This window comes from Hypanus sabinus, chromosome 22, assembly GCF_030144855.1.
Source record: "Hypanus sabinus isolate sHypSab1 chromosome 22, sHypSab1.hap1, whole genome shotgun sequence".
Taxonomy (NCBI): Eukaryota; Metazoa; Chordata; class Chondrichthyes; order Myliobatiformes; family Dasyatidae; genus Hypanus; species Hypanus sabinus.
This window is the reverse complement of record NC_082727.1, coordinates 64,116,613-64,137,313: the sequence shown is the minus strand read 5'-3', so window position 1 is coordinate 64,137,313 and position 20,701 is coordinate 64,116,613. Positions and strand designations below refer to the sequence as shown.

At 40.4% G+C, this 20,701-nt stretch overlaps 1 protein-coding gene across 6 annotated transcripts in view; it reads left to right on the top strand.

Moving 5' to 3' along the window:
* Nucleotides 1-20,701, top strand: part of atp6v1ba (ATPase, H+ transporting, lysosomal, V1 subunit B, member a) — a 113,503-nt gene that overhangs the window by 35,467 nt on the left and 57,335 nt on the right. For all 6 annotated transcript variants that reach the window (XM_059947940.1, XM_059947934.1, XM_059947936.1 and 3 more), the window contains 2 exons: nucleotides 17,460-17,515; nucleotides 18,041-18,139. In XM_059947940.1, the coding sequence (XP_059803923.1) occupies nucleotides 17,460-17,515; nucleotides 18,041-18,139 (155 nt within the window). The remainder of the gene's footprint in view (nucleotides 1-17,459; nucleotides 17,516-18,040; nucleotides 18,140-20,701) is intronic.

Sequence of the window (20,701 nt, the reverse complement as noted above, 5' to 3'; positions counted from 1 at the left end):
GACCTTCATCTGGTCAAGGAGAGTGAGGAGTTGATAGACAGCAGTTACAGGCAGGTGGTCACACCGGGGCCAAGGGAGGCAGACAGGTGGGTCACAGTTAGGAGAGTGAAGAGGAAGAGTCAGGTACTAGAGAGTACCCCAGTGGCTGTTCCCCTTGACAATAAGTACTCCTGTTTGAGTACTGTTGGGGGGGGGGGGGTGGGGAAGACAGCCTACATTGGGGAAGCAACGGTGGCTGTGGCTCCGGCACAGAGTCCGGCCCTGTAGCTCAAAAGGATGGGGAAAGGAAGAGGAAGGCAGTAGTAATAGGGGACTCAAGGTTAGGGGGTCAGATAGGCGATTCTGTGGACGCAATCAGGAGACCTGGATGGTAGTTTGCCTCCCTGGTGCCAGGCTTTGGGATGTTTCTGATCGTATCCAAGATATCCTGAAGTGGGAGGGTGAGGAGCCAGAGGTCTTGGTACATATAGGTACCAATGACATAGGTAGGAAAAGCGAAGAGGTCCTGAAAAGAGAATATAAGGAGTTAGGAAGGCAGTTGAGAAGAAGGACCACAAAGGTAGTAATCTTGGGATTACTGCCTGTGCCACGCGACAGTGAGAGTAGGAATGGAATAAGGTGGAGGATAAATGCGTGGCTGAGGGATTGGAGCAGGGGCAGGGATTCAAGTTTCTGGATCATTGGGACCTCTTTTGGGACAGGTGTGACTTGTACAAAAAGGACGGGTTACATTTGAATCCTAGGGGGACCAGTATCCTGGCAGGGAGATTTGCTAAGGCTACTGGGGAGACTTTAAACTAGAATGGTTGGGGGGGGGGGTGGGAATCAAATTGAAGAAACTAGGAGAGAGGAGGTTAGTTCACGAATAGAGAAAGTTAGCAGACAGTGTGTCAGGGAGGATACGCAGGTGATAGAGAAAGGGAGCGTTCAGACCGAAGATGTAGGGAAGAAGGAAGAAATAGATAATAAAGTTGATTGCATCGTTAGGGATAAACAGAGAGGAAGAGGTGGAGAGTTTCTTAAATGCATCTATTTTAATGCTAGGAGCTTTGTAAGAAAGGTGGATGAGCTAAGAGCATGGATTGATACTTGGAAATATGATGTTGTGGCTATTAGTGAAACATGGTTGCAGGAGGGGCGTGATTGGCAACTAAATGTTCCTGGATTTCGTTGCTTCAGGTGATAGAATCGGAGGGGCAAGAGGAAAAGGTGTTGTATTGCTTGTCCGAGAAAATATTACAGCGGTGCTTTGGCAGGATAGATTAGAGGACTTATCTAGGAAGGTTATTTGGGTGGAATTGAGGAATGGGAAAGGTGTAGTAACACTTATAGGGGTGTATTATAGACCACCTAATGGGGAGCGAGAATTGGAGGGGCAAATTAGTAAGGAGATAGCAGGTATTTGTAGTAAGCACAAGGTTGTGCTTGTGGGAGATTTTAATTTTCCACACATAGACTGGGAAGCCTATTCTGTAAAAGGGCTGGATGGTTTGGAGTTTGTAAAATGTGTGCAGGATAGTTTTTTTGCAACAATACATAGATGTACCGACTAGAGAAGGGGCTATGGTAGATATCCTGTTAGGGAATGAGATAGGTCAGGTGACGGACGTATGTGTTGGGGAGCACTTTGGGTCCAGTGATCACAAAACCATTAGTTTCAATATAATTATGGAGAAGGATAGGACTGGACCCAGGGTTGAGATTTTTGATTGGAGAAAGGCTAACTTTGAGGAGATGCGAAAGCATTGAGAAGGAGTGGATTGGGACAAATTGTTTTATGGGAAGGATGTAATAGAGAAATGGAAATAATTTAAAGGTGAAATTTTGAGGGTCAGAACCTTTATGTTCCTGTTAGGTTGAAAGGAAAGTTTGAGAGTTTGAAAGCGCCATGGTTCAAGGGATATTGGAAACTTGGTTTGGAAAAAAGAGGGAGATCTACAATAAATATAGGCAGCATGGAGTAAATGAGGTGCTCAAGGAATATAAAGAATGTAAGAAGAATCTTAAGAAATCAGAAAAGCTAAAAGAAGATACGAGGTTGCTTTGGCAAGTAAGGTGAAAATAAATCCGAAAGGTTTCTACAGTTATGTTAATAGTAAAAGGATAGTGAGGGATAAAATTGGTCCCTCAGAGAATCAGAGTGGACAGCTATGTGTGGAGCCAAAAGAAATGGGGGAGATTTTGAACAATTTCTTTTCTTCAGTATTCACTAAGGAGAAGGATATTGAATTGTGTAAGGTAAGGGAAACAAGTAGGGAAGTTATGGAAACTATGACAATTAAAAAGGAGGAAGTACTGGTGCTTTTAAGGAATATAAAAGTGGATATATCTCCAGGTCCTGACAGGATATTCCCTAGGATCTTGAGGGAAGTTGGTGTAGAAATAGCAGGGGCTCTGACAGAAGTATTTCAAATGTCATTAGAAACGGGGATGGTGCCAGAGGATTGGCATATTGCTCATGTGGTTCCATTGTTTAAAAAGGGTTCTAAGAGTAAACCTAGCAATTATAGGCCTGTCAGTTTGACGTCAGTGGTAGGTAAATTAATGGCAGGTATTGTTAGAGATGGTATTTATAATTATCTGGATAGACAGGGTCTAATTAGGAATAGTCAGCATGGATTTGTGCTTGGAAGGTCATATTTGACAAATCTTATTGAATTTTTTGAAGATGTTATGAGGAATGATGACGAGGGTAAAGCAGTGGATATTGTCTACATGGACTTCAGTAAGGCCTTTGACAAGGTTCCGCACAGAAGGTTAGTTAGGAAGGTTCAATCGTTGGGTATTAATATTGGAGTAGTAAAATGGATTCAACAGCGGCTAGATGGGAGATGCCAGAGAGTAGTGGGTGGATAACCGTTTGTCAGGTTGGAGGCCAGTGACTAGTGGTGTGCCTCAGGGATCTGTACTGGGTCCAATGTTGATTGTCATATACATTAATGATCTGGATGATGGGGTGGTAAATTGGATTAGTAAGCATGCAGATGATACTAAGGTAGGTGGCGTTGTGGATAATGAAGTAGGTTTTCAAAGCTTGCAGAGAGATTTAGGCCAGTTAGAAGAGTGGGCTGGATGATGGCAGATGGAGTTTAATGTTGATAAGTGTGAGGTGCTACATTTTGGTAGGAATAATCCAAATAGGACATACATGGTAAATGGTAGGGCATTGAGGAATGCAGTAGAACAGAGAGATCTAGGAATAATGGTGCATAGTTCCCTAAAGGTGGAATCTCGTGGTTAAGGTGGTGAAGAAAGCTTTTGGTATGCTGACCTTTATAAATCAGAGCATTGAGTATAAGAATTGGGATGTAATGTTAAAATTGTACAAGGCATTGGTAAGGCTGAATTTGGAGTATTGTGTACAGTTCTGGTCACCGAATTATAGGAAAGCTATCAACAAATAAGAGAGAGTACAGAGAAGATTTACTAGAATGTTACCTGGGTTTCAGCACCTAAGTTACAGGGAAAGGTTGAACAAGTTAGGTCTTTATTCTTTGGAGCGTAGAAGGTTGAGGGGAGACTTGATAGAGGTATTTAAAATAATGAGGGAGATAGATTGAGGGGGATTGGACAGGCTGGATACAGGAAGATTGTTTCCGATGTTGGGGAAGTCCAGAACGAGGGGTCACAGATTAAGGATAAAGGGGAAGCCTTTTAGGACCGAGATGAGGAAAAACTTCTTCACACAGAGAGTGGTGAATCTGTGGAATTCTCTGCCACAGGAAACAGTTGAGGCCAGTTCATTGGCTATATTTAAGAGGAAGCTAGATATGGCCCTTGTGGCTAAAGGGATCAGGGGGTATGGAGAGAAAGCAGGAACAGGGTTCTGAATTGGATGATCAGCCATGATCATACTGAATGGCAGTGCAGGCTCGAAAGGCCGAATGGCCTACTTCTGCACCTATTTTCTCTGTTTCTATGAGTTGACGTAGATAGGCTTTTTCTATTGAGAGTAGAGATTCAAACAGGTTTGAACCCTAGAGGTTTGCTAGGGCTACAGGGCGGACTTTAAACTAGTAAGATGGGGGGGGGGGGCGGGAGACTATTTGAGGAGACTATGGGAGAGGAGGTTAGTTCACTAGTAGAGCAAGTAAATAGACAGTGTGTGAGGGAGGAAAGGCAGGTGATGGAGAAGGGATGCGCTCAGCCCGAAGATGTAGGGGAGAAGAAAGAAAAGGATAATAAATTTGAATGCATTGTTAGGGATGGAAAGAGAGGAGGAGATGGAGAGTATCTTAAATGTATCTATTTTAATGCTAGGAGCATTGTAAGAAAGGTGGATGAGCTTAAAGCGTGGATTGATACCTGGAATTATGATGTTGTAGCTATTAGTGAAACATGGTTGCAGGAAGGGTGTGATTGGCAACTAAATATTCCTGGATTTAGTTGCTTCAGGTGTGATAGAGGAGGAGGGGCCAGAGGAGGAGGTGTTGCATTGCTTGTCCGAGAAAATCTTATGGCAGTGCTTTGGAAGGATAGATTAGAGAGCTCCTCTAGGGAGGCCATTTGGGTGGAATTGAAGAATGGGAAAGGTGCAGTAACACTGATAGGAGTGTATTATAGGCCACCTAATGGGGCGCGTGAGTTGGAAGAGCAAATGTGTAAGGAGATAGCAGATATTTGTAGTAAACACAAGGTGGTGATTGTGGGAGATTTTAATTTTCCACACATAGACTGGGAAGCTCATTCTGTAAAAGGGCTGGATGGTTTAGAGTTTGTGAAATGTGTGCAGGATAGTTTTTTGCAACAATACATAGAAGTACCGACTAGAGATGGGGCAGTGTTGGATCTCCTGTTAGGGAATGCGATAGGTCAGCTGACAGATGTATGTGTTGGGGAGCACTTCGGGTCCAGTGATCACAATAGCATTAGCTCCAATATAATTATGGAGAAGAACAGGACTGGACCTAGAGTTGAGATTTTTGATTGGAGAAAGGCTAACTTTGAGGGGATGCGAAGGGATTTAGAGAGAGTGGATTGGGTCAAGTTGTTTTATGGGAAGGATGTAATAGAGAAATGGAGGTCATTTAAGGGTGAAATTATGAGGGTACAGAATCTTTATGTTCCTGTTAGGGTGAAAGGAAAGGTTAAAGGTTTGAGAGCACCATGGTTTTCAAGGGATATTAGAAATTTGGTTCAGAAAAAGAGGGATGTCTACAATAGATATAGGCAGCATGGAGTAAAGGAATTGCTCGAGGAATATAAAGAATGTAAAAGGAATCTTAAGAAAGAGATTAGAAAAGCTAAAAGAAGATACAAGGTTGGTTTGGCAAATAAGGTGAAAGTAAATCCGAAAGGTTTCTACAGTTATATTAAAAGCAAGAGGATAGTGAGGGATAAAATTGGCCCCTTAGAGAATCAGAGTGGTCAGCTATGCGTGGAACCGAAGGAGATGGGAGAGATTTTGAATGATTTCTTCTCTTCGGTATTCACTAAGGAGAAGGATATTGAATTGTCTAAGGTGTGGGAAACAAGTAAGGAAGTTATGGAACCTATGACAATTAAAGAGGTGGAGGTACTGGCGCTTTTAAGAAATTTAAAAGTGGATAAATCTCCGGGTCCTGACAGGATATTCCCCAGGACCTTGAGGGAAGTTTGTGTAGAAATAGCAGGAGCTCTGACGGAGATCTTTAATATGTCATTAGAAACGGGGATTGTGCCGGAGGATTGGCGTATTGCTCATGTGGTTCCATTGTTTAAAAAGGGTTCTAGAAGGAAGCCTAGCAATTATAGACCTGTCAGTTTGACATCAGTGGTGGGTAAATTAATGGAAAGTATTCTTAGGGATAGTATTTATAATTATCTGGATAGATGGGATCTGATTAGAAGTAGCCAGCATGGATTTGTGTGTGGAAGGTCATGTTTGACAAACCTTATTGAATTTTTTGAAGAAGTTACGAGGAATGTTGACGAGGGTAAGGCAGTGGATGTAGTCTATATGGACTTCAGCAAAGCCTTTGACAAAGTTCTACATGGAAGGTTAGTTAAGAAGGTTCAGTCATTAGGTATTAATGCTGGAGTAATAAAATGGATTCAACAGTGGCTAGATGGGAGATGCCAGAGAGTAGTGGTGGATAATTATTTATCGGGATGGAGGCCGGTGACTAGCGGGGTGCCTCAGGGATCTGTTTTGGGCCCAATGTTGTTTGTAATATACATAAATGATCTGGATGATGGGGTGGTAAATTGGATTAGTAAGTATGCCGATGATACTAAGGTAGGAGGTGTTGTGGATAATGAGGTGGATTTTCAAAGCTTGCAGGGAGATTTATGCCGGTTAGAAGAATGGGCTGAACATTGGCAGATGGAGTTTAATGCTGAGAAGTGTGAGTTTCTACATTTTGGCAGGAATAATCCAAATAGAACATACAGAGTAAATGGTAGGGCATTGAGGAATGCAGAGGAACAGAGAGATCTAGGAATAACTGTGCATAGTTCCCTGAAAGTGGAGTCTCATGTAGATAGGGTGGTGAAGAGGGCTTTTGGAACGCTGGCCTTTATAAATCAAAGCATTGAGTACAGAAGTTGGGATGTAATGCTAAAGTTGTACAAGGCATTGGTAAGGCCAAATTTGGAATATTGTGTGCAGTTCTGGTCACCGAATTATAGGAAAGATATCAATAAATTAGAGAGAGTACAGAGACGATTTACTAGGATGTTACCTGGGTTTCAGCAATTAAGTTACAGAGAAAGGTTGAACAAGTTAGGTCTCTATTCATTGGAGTGTAGAAGGTTGAGGGGGGATTTGATCGAGGTATTTAAAATTTTGAGAGGGATAGATAGAGTTGACGTGAACAGGCTGTTTCCATTGAGAGTAGGGGAGATTCAAACTAGAGGACATGATTTGAGAGTTAGGGGGCAGAAGTTTAAGGGAAACACGAGGGGGTATTTCTTTACTCAAAGAGTGATAGCTGTGTGGAATGAGCTTCCTGTAGAAGTAGTAGAGGCCAGTTCAGTTGTGTCATTTAAGGTAAAATTGGATAGGTATATGGACAGGAAAGGAGTGGAGGGTTATGGGCTGAGTGCGGGTAGGTGGGACTAGGTGAGATTAAGGGTTCGGCATGGACTAGGAGGGCCAAGATGGCCTGTTTCCGTGCTATGATTGTTATATGGTTATATGGTTAAACAAGAGGACATGATTTGAGATTTAGGGGACAAAAGTTTAAAGGTAACACGAGGGGCAATTTCTTTACTCAGAGAGTGGTAGCTGTGTGGAACTAGCTTCCAGTAGAAGTGGTAGAGGCCGGTTCGGTATTGTCATTTAAAGTAAAATTGGATAGGTATATGGACAGGAAAGGAATGGAGGGTTATGGGCTGAGTGCGGGCCAGTGGGACTAGGTGAGAGTAAGTGTCGGCACGGACTAGAAGGGCCGAGATGGCCTGTTTCTGTGCTGTAATTGTTATATGGTTATTTGTAATCCTCCACCACGTCCACACTGACCCCTTGGATAGAAACAGGGGTCACCGGTGCCTTAGCTCTCCTTAGGTCCACCACCAGCTCCTTAGTCTTTTACACATTAAGCTGCAGATGATTCTGCTCACACCATGTGACAAGGTTTCCCACCGTAGCCCTGTACTCAGCCTCATCTCCCTTGCTGATGCATCCAACTATGGCAGAGTCATCAGAAAACTTCTGAAGATGGCAAGACTCTGTGTTGTAGTTGAAGTCCGAGGTGTAGATGGTGAAGAGAAAGGGAGACAGGACAGTCCCCTGTGGAGCCCCAGTGCTGCTGACCACTCTGTCTGACACACAGTGTTGCAAGCGCACGTACTGTGGTCTGGCAGTCAGGTATTCAATAATCCATGACACCAGGGAAGCATCCACCTGCATCACTGTCAGCTGCTCACCCAGCAGAGCTGGGCGGATGGTGTTGAACGCACTGGAGAAGTCAAAAACGTGACCCTCACAGTAATCGCCGGCTTGTCCAGCTGGGCGTAGACACGGTTCAGCAGATAGACGATGGCATCTTCAACTCCTAGTTGGGGCTGGTAGGCGAACTGGAGGGGGTCTAAGTGTGGCCTAACCATAGGCTGGAGCTGCTGTAGAACAAGTCTCTCCAGGGTTTTCGTGATGTGGGAGGTCAATGCCACCGGTCTGTAGTCATTGGAGCCACTGGTCCAGGGACAAGGCAGGACATCTTCCACAGCACAGGAACCCTCTGGAGACTCAGGCTCAGGTTGAAGACATGAGGTGTGCTTTTGCTTAGCTTGGTGATAGTTGTCTGGTAAGTGCTCCTGGAGTTGTGAGAGATGTGACTGGTGTTGGGAAAAATATGATTGCAATGTACAAGGAATTTAAGCAGGCGTATTGATGCACCATCAATAACTCTCGGAGACGGGAGGCGAACAATAGGCTTTTAGTAACAGTAAAAGAGACTACAACATCTTGGAAACTGAGGGAGGAGCAGTGCCTCCAATTGCCTTTATACAGGGATCTGTGGGAGGAGCCACAGGAGCAGTCAGCAGAGGGGCATGTCCAGACAGGTATATATAGTTTACCACACGTATAACGTGCAAGGGAAGGGAGGGATATGCATCATGTCTAGAGAGATGGAATTAGTTTAATTTAGTGTTATGTTTGCATAAACATTATAGGCTAAAGAGCCTGTTTCTGTGCCATACTGTTGTTAGATAAAAAGGTGGCAGAATAGTCATTTATAATGAAGAGTTAAATGGTGTAGTGATTGATTATTTATTGAATGCAAAGCAAAGATTGGAATGTATAGTTAGAATTGTGATAAAGGATGAAATATCATTAGCATTTTCAAAGACCAAAGCAATGTGTTTACCTTAAGCATGACATTTTAAGTTATGGAGGATTAAATCAACGCATACAGTTAGAACACTGCAAGAGATGGGCAAATGCTGATTCTGCTTAATACATCTGCATTCATCTATGAAAAAACAAGGTTTTTCCCTGCTGTAAGATTTAATTGGAGCACTAATTTCTGATGCTCATAATGACAGGTAAGAATACATCCTCGAATGGAACAGAAGAAATAGGAGCAGGAGTAGGCCTGCTCTGCCATTCAATAAGAACATGGCTGATCTGGCCGTGGGACTCATCTCCACCTACCTGCCTTTTCCCCATAACCATTAATTCCTCTACTATGCAAAAATCTATCCAACCTTGGCTTAAATATGTTTACTGAGATAGCCTCCACTACTTCATTTGGCAGAGAGTTCCACAGATTCACCACACTTTGGGGAAAAGCATTTCCTTCTCATCTCCATCCTAAATTTATTTCTCCAAATCTTAAGGCTCAGAGGAATAATCTCCTAATTCTAGTCTCACCTACCAGTGGAAACAGCTTTCCTGCCTCTATCTTATCTACTGCTTTCATAATTTTGTATGAATCATTCTTCTGAATTCCAGCGAGTATAGTCCCAGGCGACTCAATCTTTCCTCATAGTCTAACTCCTCATCTCTGGAATCATTCTGGTGAACCTCCTCTGCACCACCTCCAAAGTTAGTTTTTCCTTCCTCAAGTAAGGAGACCAGAACTGCACACAGTACTCCAGGTGCGGTCTCACCAGTATCCTGTCCAGTTGCAGCATAACCTCCATGCTCTTAAATTCAATCTCACTAGCAATGAAGGCCAGCAGTCCATTTGCTGCCTTGATAGCTTGCTGCACCTGCAAACCAACCTTTTGCAATTCATGCACAAGCACTCCCAAGTCCCTCTGCACAGCAGCATGCTGCAATTTTTTACTAGGGAATCCCTGACAGTAATTTCTAGATTTCCATATTTGTGCTTCTGAATAAACCGCAAGTTATTAGCTTTATTATGACATAACTCTGATTTGTGATGTTTAATCTAGTTAAGTTTGAAAGGTAGAAATGAAAATGAGATTATAAAATATTAAGTACTTTATGTTGTGTTTTTTTTTGTTTAAAACTCAATAATATATTCACATTGAGTGAAGAAAAATGCCCCTCTCTAATAGAACTTAAATTAGCAATAAAATGTACAACAAGCTGTAATTAAATGAATAACCACAAATCTGGGAACCAGTTGAAAGCCATAGATTAAATTCAATTCTTGGGTATTACAGATAGTTTGCTCATCTAACAGTAACAGCATACTTGTATAACACAATGCCCCTTGGTATTTCAAGGATACAATCAGACAAGATCATAATAAAATATTTGAAGAAAGTAATTTAAAATTCAATTTACTTTCTAATAATCGGTATGATTTGGAGCTTCCAGAGAACAGCTTTGGAAATGGCATTATCATTTCTGTTAAGTACTTATTTCTGTGACTGCTGACATGAGTTCTGGTTTCTTGCTAAAATTTGTAAAGATCTATTGATGTTCGGGTGGGGTGGGGCATTGGCTTAAAGGTTAATTATGATTGCATAAAATTTTACTGTTTTCTCTTGCATTTAGTTGATGTGGTGATAGTGTTGGTAAATGTAAAAGGCTCATGCAGAGTTGATAAATGAATCTTATTTTCTTGAGGTAAAATTCAGCAATTAAATGACAGAATAGGTCAAGGGGCTGAATGGCTATCTAACAACCTTAACTCCAAGAGTGGAGAAAACACATATATTTAATGGATTCAGATTTTAAAATAAGGTTAAAATGAGTGAACTATATTGAATTAATTCACTATCAGATTTTTGATTTCCAATTTGAAGTCATATGTGGATGTGTGACGTGAGCTATTTTGTCTGTTTTCCAAGAATGATTTTTTGAAGGTTTGTCAGTGGGAAAAGGATTATCACTGATATGGTCTGCATTTATTGTCCATTGCTTTATGCCCCTGAATGGAACAAAACAGCTATCTATTATTTAGTTGTCAAAGTCAGGTGGAGTAAGGATGGCAGATTCCTTCCCTAAAGTGTATTTGGTAAGTCAGATGTATGTATAACAGAAGTGTGTGATAGCTCCTTTTACAAATGAGAAAATCTGCAGATGCTAGAAATCCAGCAACACACAATGCTGGAGGAACTCAGCAGAACTGAAGAGACTCGGTCCGAAATGTTGACTGTACTTTTTTCCCTTAAATGCTGCTTGGCTTGCTGAGTTCCTCTGGCATTTTGTGTTTGATATTAAACCTGATTCTGATTTGGCACGTGAAGCATGGTGATACTTGCAGTATGGCCCCAGCATATCCTCAAAGCAAGCAACACATTTTCCTGACAAATAAAGCTAATCTTTTTTTAAAAATCTATCTTCAGGATATTAAGCACTATGCCACCAAACCCTAAAGCTGATACATTTAAGTTTTTTAACACTGCTAACTTATTGAAAGTTAGACTGTTATAAAAATATTGGATTAATCTACATATACAGTATTGTGCAAAAGTCTCAGGCACATGTATATAGCTGGGGTGTCAACGTGTAAATCTGATGGGAGCAAAGGGTGTTAGGAATGACTAGAGTGGTGCGGATGTGGAAGGTGTGTGGGAGACAGGTGGAAGAGGAGGAATGGGGGGTGGCATGGTTGCAGACATACCCAGACATGAGACAGCAGGCAAGGTGAGATTCCAAAAAATTGGTTTACAGGTGTTCCCCACCCCTTTACAAAGGTAGAGCATTCTTGTGAAACCTTTCTTAAACCAAAATAGCCTAAAGCGAAGAACCATTAATTTATATGGGAAAAATTTTCTTAAAGGAGAAAATCCTCTTTATAATGCAAAAACAGGTTACTAATGTAGTTACAATGTAATTAATGTAGTTAACTAATTACAATGTAATGTAATGTCCTGATGAAGGGTCTCGGCCTGAAACATCGACAGTGCTTCTCCTTATAGATGCTACCTGGCCTGCTGTGTTCCACCAGCATTTTGTGTATGTTGTTCTTTGAATTTCCAGCATCTGCAGATTCCCTCGTGTTTACTAATGTAGGTCTTTTGTAAAAGTGAAGTGGCATAAAGTGAACATTTGTAAAGTGGGGGACACCTGTATTGATCATTACAAAATGTCTCTCTGGTGCTACTTGCTTGCTTCCTCCCCTTTCCCCTTTTCCTATCCATGATTTCCTTACCCCTGCTCCCTTCCGATTCTTAGTCCACAGCAGAGATCATATCAGAACCAGATTGATCATCATTCATATATGTCATGTTTTTTTTGTTGCAGCGGTACAACGTAATACATACAATTACTGCAGTACTGTGCAAAGGTCTCAGGCTCCATATATAATTATATATCTAAGACTTCTGCGAAGTACTATAGGACCATTTTACGAACAAAGATAAAGGGAACCAAATTATTTAAGAGAACATGCATTTGGAACACACACAAAATGCTGAAGGAACTCAGCAGGTCAGGCAGCATCTTTGGAAATTAAAAAGCAGTTGACGTTTAGGGCTGAAACCCTTCATTGGGACTGCCAGTGGACTTGGTATTCCAGTATATGTTGCAGCTGACAATATAGTGCTGTAAAAATTATTGATCATATTGAAAATACTCTGAAGATTAAGCAGTATCTGTGGCAAGAGATATAGAGATGACATATCAGAATTGAAGAAATATTCTACTAAATTTTCTGTTTTGATATCAAATTTCCAGCAATTGTAATTTTTGATTTTCGGTACATGACAGCAACTTGTTGGCACACAAGTAATGGAGAAATAATTGCATACTCCATCATTCATAATATGGAATGAGGGATGAATATTGATGGAAGAAAATTGGAGAACTTGTGTACTATTTGAATAGTACCATTCAGTCTTTTGTATACATTGTCGAAGGCTGAGTTTCATCTGAAATTAACTACAATTACCACATACCATTGAAATAGCATCCTGGATGTTCTTGAAGCCATATCTTCGGACTAGAATATATATCCATATCTGAACATATTAGAAGCAGTAGGGCACTTGCCCCATGACAAATGATGAGATAATTTATTCTCAGTGCAACATTCACATCTACCTTGAGTAACATTTTGCCCTTCTATCAGTCATCTATCTTTGTCTGCTGTATAAATATTCAAAACACTGATTCTGAGCCCTTTGAGAAAGTATTATAAAGACTCGATGTGTTCTGCTATAATGCCCTTAATAATAGATTCTACAACAAACCAAGGCAGTAGTAGATTATTTTCTTGATTTCTTTAGAGACTAGTGGAGGTGAGGGGGGATGGGTGAAAGCTTTGAAAAGTGTACTTTGTTTTATTGGTTCCTGTTACCTTTCTTCGAAATTTTAAAGGTTGGATTCAATAGATAGGCTGAATGTGATTTCCTTGCTGCTTAAAAATGAGACATTGTGAAGTGAATTAGATGCACAACAACTTTGTTCTTAGTTTTATTAAATACGTGAGCATGCAGCCGAAAGAGTCTTTCAACAATCTGTCTGTGTAAGTATAGTGTGAATGAAATTATTTGAAGTTCTTCAGGTTGTTGTAGCCAGGGGTAGTAGTGGGGATAAGCTCCCACTACCTATTAAATGCTCCCAATAATATGTTTCAAATAGCCTCTGACAATCATGTCCAGCTCCTGGCCTTCACACTTGGTTTAGCTACTAACTCTGGTGGAACTATTTCTACTGACAGGAGAAGGGGCAAAATATTACTGGGACCTTAAAGGCAGCCACTTCAGCCAGATGGGACTCATCAGCCATGGTTGGCAGCTCATCTAGGAGAAGGAAAACTCTAATCTCAAATCTCTGCTGCCTTGTGGCCCATATCGATTCATGGAGAAGGCTTTGGGAGTAAACCTCAAGGGGAAAAATCCAGAACTGGAGCCCTAAGGCAGTCCTATATTATACACTGACTGGCAACTCCTGCAAAGTCACTGGTGACAAACTGTTCGTGTCTCTGTTCCTTTGCGTGGAGAGGGGGAGCCTGTGCATGAGCAACAAATGCTTGTTCTCCATACCATACTGCCCTGGCTTGCGCATATAGGCATTTTTTAGTCTCGTGAGACCATGGATTTGGACCTTGGAAGGTTTCCAGGGTGCAGGCCTGGGCAGGGTTGTATGGGAGATCAGCAGTTGCCCAAGCTTCCCCTCTCCATGCCACCAATGTTGTCCAAGGGAAGGGCACTAGGAGCTTGGCACCAATGTCGTTGCAGAGCAACGTGTGGTTAAGTGCCTTGCACAAGGACACAACACACTGCCTCAGCTGAGGCTCGAACCAGTGACCTTCACATCACTAGACCGATGCCTTATCCACTAGGCCATGTGCCAACATTGGCTTGCATACTGGCTTGTGTATCATGTAGGCAGTTAGGACACACCATCCATGGTTGACCGTGACCAACAGAGAGCCCAAGTTATTTTAGTGTTCCAATAGACATATAAATCATTATTATGCATAATATATGTAGATTGGTACTTATTATGTATGTGTTATTTAATATATATAGTAATATTAAAAATATACTTCCAATTTCACATTGAACAATACTACCTAAGGGTAATGGTAAATTGTACTCAAGTTCAAAAATGTGTATGCAGAATGTTAATATTTTGAGTGTCTACGGTACTGGAAATTCTTTGGATTACTCTTCCTGCTGTTAGTGTTCCAATAAGCAAGTACCATGTGTCAGCTATCAGGAAAATCATTGACCTTGTAGTGGGTGGGTATAAAGAAGCTCAAAATATGCTAAACAAAGAAATGCCTATGAAAATGTATTTCTTTAAAATTATTTATTGTTTACATGCCAAAAACTAGTAGATCTTTGGTACTAGTATTACAAGAGGATCACTGTGGAGAAACAGATATTTGTGCCAAGTGCAACCAACATCCATAATACAACACAGATCAAGTGCTGTTGTCAGTCCCTCAACATTTCTTAGCCACAATGGCCATCGTTGTATTACATGTGATTATGAAATTGCTTATAAAATAGCTTTGATATACCTGTACAAATTAATAAGTTGTGGTCTCTGAATGCTTTTTTTGGCGAACAAGCTGTATAAGCTGTAATCAGCAACGCTTAGGAAGCTAGTACTTTCCTGTAGCCTTTCAGGCTCAATCTGAAAGTTCTGTTTATTCAGTCAATTTTAGGTTTAGAAATTTCTTATTAGTGATACAGTCTCTTTATTTCAAGTATTTCTGTGTTTCTGTTCAGTTAATGTGGAAAAATTAGAGCCTTACTGTCGACTTCAAGTCCTGTCAACTTTCCCAGATGCAAAATGTTTTCAAGCCATGAAATATTTGATGGAAAGAATAAGCTGGTTGTGAGATTGCAGGTTGGTGCAATGAGTATGAAAAGAGAGGGTAGCATATTTGCATCTATTCAAACCATATGTTTTTAATATGCCATGGCAGGGAAAGAGAAGGAATAATAGAAAGTGAAAAAGTAAAGCAGACCTAACACTAGGACCATTTTAATAAATGTATTCAGATCTACTCTTTATCCTGCCTTAATCATGCTAATCTTGCTATTATGTATACAAACTGAACTGACTTATTATCTAATTCAAAACTGAACAGCCATACCATGTAACATTCTTTTAATGTGCCTGTATTATTTTGAAAATGAGTTGTAGTTTAGGTACTCTTTTAGTAGATTACATCACTGAAGAGAGCATGCTTCACTGTTACCAAAACTTGTAAGATTTATTCAGTTTAGAATGATGCTGTACGCTCCAGCCTTTTAAATCAAATGTGTTGGAATGCACACTGCTTTCTTTCACTCCTACTTGAATGGGCCCTTAGTATTTCACACCAAGGTGTCCCTCAGGGTGCTGGGTCAGGCTACCAAAACAGCTTCTATGAAGGGATTAGAACCAATTAACATCTTTGTACACAAAAGCTGCTGGCAGCTGAACAGACGGCCTTGTGACCTGCTCAGGAGCTGCATGTTAAACAGGGGGCTGTGTACTTGAGCTCAAGTGGGGAAGGGGTGGAGAGAGTTTTTATTTATAATTGAAATGGTGCTTCCTGATGGATTATGGCAAAAAAAACTTGCACTGAATTAAGCTGCGCAAAAGAAGTCTATAAACTCAGCTCATCGCAAAGAAATGCAAAATTTTGTATTAAACTCCATTTTAAGATAACGAATCCAATGTTTAAAATATAGAATATTTCCAGTATATTACTTTCATAACATTAAATTTTTCAGATTACATTTAATTTCAGTAAATTGATACAATATTGAAATTCCAGTATTCAAATTTTCCTAAAATTTGTTTTAATTGCAGTAAATAATACAATTCAATGTGACAAAATAGCTTTGTATTTGTCAAGATGAATGTATCAAATACATCCCAGAAATGGTACCTCTTTTGTATACCTGCTTAGCTTTTCTATAAATTAGTTACTGGTTACATTTAGTTGTCCATTGTTCAATCATATTAACATTTCTTTTTATTGACAGATTAGTACTTTCCTAAGAATTGTTCAAAGCAGAGTACAAGATGAAGGACTCAACTTTCAGATAACTGATCTGCTTTTAAAATTTTTTAATAAAAATATACTTTTACAGCAACTGATTTCTTCAAGAATATAAGTTTAAGCATTCTGCAGCTTCCAAATGGAAACTAAAAATATTGTAGTTGATTGCAACACTGTTATATGGTTTTTCATGCTTGAGCAATTTGCCTTGCTACTCCTGATGTTTGCTTATTAGTGAATGAAATGCAGGTGTGTGGGAAACAGCAACCGAACATTGACAGGTTTATTCTGTTGGCTGCAGCCTAATTAGTTGCATAGTGGATGCACCCTGCTAAGCTTTAGTGCACTGCAGTAGAGCTGGTCTGTTCTAATTTCCTTGCAGCTTTGATATCGGTGAAGAGATTGACGGATTACACAAAAAGCAAAGCGTGATAGAAGCCAATCGAAACAATGCAGTCCTTACTTCAGCCACCACAGATGTGAGAGAAGACTGATCAGAAATAAATGTCAAACATAGTCAAATTGTCTTCTCTGTCTGCATGGGTAATATTTTCCCATGTAAAATAAAAAGGCCAAGGTAATAGCCTGTGTCTCCCTGTATTGCTTCATCACCTGACAGTAGCATCCAAAGTTGCAGTTAAATAATAAGGCAATTTTGAACACTTAGTAATGTATCGAAATCACGCTGCAAAATATGCGCTTTTCTTACAGCTCACTGACAGTTGACCACCCGTACGTACAACAGTAATGCCATTGTGTCTCGTTCATCAAATAGTGATTCTGTTAATATATTGAGCCTTGACCAGCAATTGAAGTATTCCATGAGTCTTTTAATACAACTGGATGAAAAATGATCTTTGTAATCATGCTCTTCTAGAAGGGAGTACATTTAGTAAACAGACCAGCAACACTACTGGTAGGTTTGAGAAAGCTGGATTAGTACAGAAGTGAGGTGATTTTTGTTTTGGATTAAGCCAGCGAAAATGTAAAAATCTTAATTAATGTGGATAGTGTACATTTGTACTAACTGCATTTAATTTTAATTGCAGCACAGCACTTTGAAATATTTGAAATATGCCACTTGTATTTTTGTGTGATATATAATGAATATGGTAGTAAAATTCTGATGAATACTAATTTTAATATGAATTTTACTTTTAATAGCATATAAAACGGTGTCTGGTGTAAATGGGCCATTGGTGATTCTGGATGAAGTAAAGGTAATTATTACAACAAAAATAATTAATTTGGCTTAATTTGGAATGGAAATTAAAAGTACAATTTTGAATCCCAACCAAATAACCGAAGTGTTTTGGCAAGAAATGTTGTGCTGATATTACGATTTCAATAGCATGCTTATAAAACAACTCTTAATTAGACGCTCAGTCTGACCGCCCTGAGTGTAAACTTAGATACTATTGTGCTATTTCATCTGAAGTTATGTAATGCCATGCAATAAAATGCAAATAGCTAAACATATGTAAATAAAAATACCATTTTTTTTTAAAAGAAGAAATTTGTGAGGCTGACATGATCTAATTATAAGTACTGGTGTTTGGAAAGATTAGAACAGGTTTGTATGAGTCTTTGACCAAAGCTTAGCAAATGCAGGTAAAATTATTGATCTAAAGATCACAAACATTTTTTTCAAGAAAATATTAAACAGTTGACAACATGATTTGCTTGTACAGTAGTAAATTATTTCAACCTAATATTGATTCAAATTGATTCTTTGTTTTGATTAGTTTCCAAGATTTGCAGAAATTGTGCATCTTACTCTTCCTGATGGCACTGTCAGAAGTGGACAAGTTTTGGAAGTCAGTGGCAATAAGGCTGTAGTACAGGTGGGAATTTAATATTAAACTTGTATGATATTGAAATGAATATGATAACATTTATTGATTGTCAATGCAGAAGGATTATCTGATTAGCTCAGAAAGCTTGAGTGACTAGAAAAGGACATGAGAGATGCTACAAAATGGAGATAAATATTATTCCATCCCTTTTAATTGGAACAGTGAAAGGAAATTTTTTAAAAATGGAAACATAGAAAACCTACAGCATGATACAGGCCCTTCAGTCCACAATGCTGTGCTGAACATGTACTTACTTTAGAAATTCCCTAGAGTTACCCATAGCCTCTATTTTTCTAAGCTCCATGTACCTATCCAGGAGACTCTTAAAAGACCCTATCATATCCGCCTCTACCACCATTGCTGGCAGCCCATTCCATGCAGTCACCACTCTCTGTGTAAAAGAAAAACAACAAAAACACACAAAAACATCTCTGTACCTCCTTCCAAGCACCTTAAAACTGTGCCCTCTTGTGTTAGCCTTTTCAGCCCTGGGAAATTGGAACAATCCACACGATCAATGCCTCTCATCATCTTATACACTAGTGGTCGCCTACCTGTGACTTTGTGACTTTCCCAGTAGATCACGAAAAAAAAAGAAAAATAAATACACAAATAATGTTGAGAGATTGTTTCCAGGTTGTGGGGTTTTAGTTCTGTTCTTTCTGCCCATTGTAGCTCCCCTGCCACACGGTGGTCCCCAACCACCAGGCCGCAAGGAAACAATATGAGTCAGTTGCACCTTTCCTCATTTCCTGTCACACCCACTGTTGAAGGTCATCAGTCGCCTAAATGCAGTGACACCCTGGCACCAGGGATCACTGGTTGACCTTGGGTAACTGGGTGGCGGGAAGTGCTGTTGCTACCAGCCTGGAGCGCGGACAGATGGGCACCGCCTCTAAACCTGTTTAGCACACCAAATATTCGTGGGAACCCGGTGCTAAAATATTCGCAGATGACCTAATTTGTAAGTATCAGAGCAGCTATCTCACTGTGATCTACTGAAAGTCAACCCTCGAGCCAAATTTTTGTCGGCCGATAGATCCTACTGGGGGGGCGGGCGCGCGTCCTGTCGCAGTTCTCGCTTGGTCGGTCGCTCTCTTTGGACTGTGACCATCGCGGCCCCGATATGGGAACCACCACGCCTGGTCAAGGCATCTGGCGGTGGGCGGGAGTTTTTTTTCCCAGCGGAAAAAACATGAGCAAGAAGCGGGACTAGCTAAGTGCTGAGAGGCACGACAACTAAATTGCGGAATAGACTGGACATAAGGAACCTGTTTCGAGTATCGCTGTATTCCCATCGTGCTTAACACCTCCCCCCCCCAGGTCAGCCGGTCCACAAGAATATTGTCAATATTAAACCGGTTCACGGTGCAAAAAAAGGGTGATGACCCCTGGTCTTCGTACATCATTTCTACTTCCGGGTTGCGGGGTTTTACTTTCGGTCTTTTCTGTCCCGGTGCGCATGTGTATAACTAATCGATCTGGTGTCGATCTTGCCTTTCACTAAGGCCGAGGTAGGGGATCTTGGGCTTAAAAAGTTTGGTGACCGCTATTATACACAATGGTGGATTGGGAAATGTTGATCTCCAAAGGGACTTCAGTGTCGTTATACACCAGTTACTGAAAGCAGACATGCAAGTGTGGCAAACAGATAAGGCATGTGGTATGTTGGTCTTCATTACAAGACACTTGGAGTAAAACGGATGGTTTTGTGCATGTTTAACACAGATTTGGTAACTTCCTATACTTCAATCCTTATAGTTCAACAAATTTGAAAAATAAAACCTAGTAATCCTTTCTAATGCTTCTAACCTTTCAGTTCAAGACCTTAGAAAATCATAAGACAGTGGAGCAGAATTAGGCCATTTGGCCCGTTTAGTCTTGCAGTGAACCAATCATTTTTCTACATGTTAGGCAGCATCCAACATGGCAAGTGTCATAGTTAATATAGGAGAGAAAAGCTGGATGCATGAATTTGGTCTGCACTATGCACCAGATAGTTAATCTTAGTTTCTAATATCCTAAGATATCTATTTTTAAAAATCATTTCAATTTACTTTTTGCTGCAATTGTTACTGGCTTAGTGATCTGGTTCCGCAGCCAGTTGGCCTTTGATAGCTTGAAGTTGAAACCTGGTTGATAATACCATAAGAATCCACGATGATTTAACATTCAATAAGAAAGTCATACAGCATGGAAACAGGCCTTTGTCCCAACTCATCCATGCATCTTGTGGTGCTCACCGAGCTCATCCCATATGCCTGCATTTAGCTCATCTCACTCTGTACTCCTCCTATCTATGTACTTGTGTTTTCTCAATGTTATTGCTCTCACCTCATATCCTTTCTGTAGCAATTCATCCATATACGCATCACCCACTGCCTGAACAATTTTCTCCTAAGATCCCTTTTAAATCTTTTATTGCTCATCTTAAACCTATGTCCTCTAGTTTTTAGTTTTCCTACCTTGGGAACAAGAATGCCTTTTCATCTTATTATACCCCTCATAATTTTATGCACGTTTATAAGGTCACTTCTCAATCTCCTACAT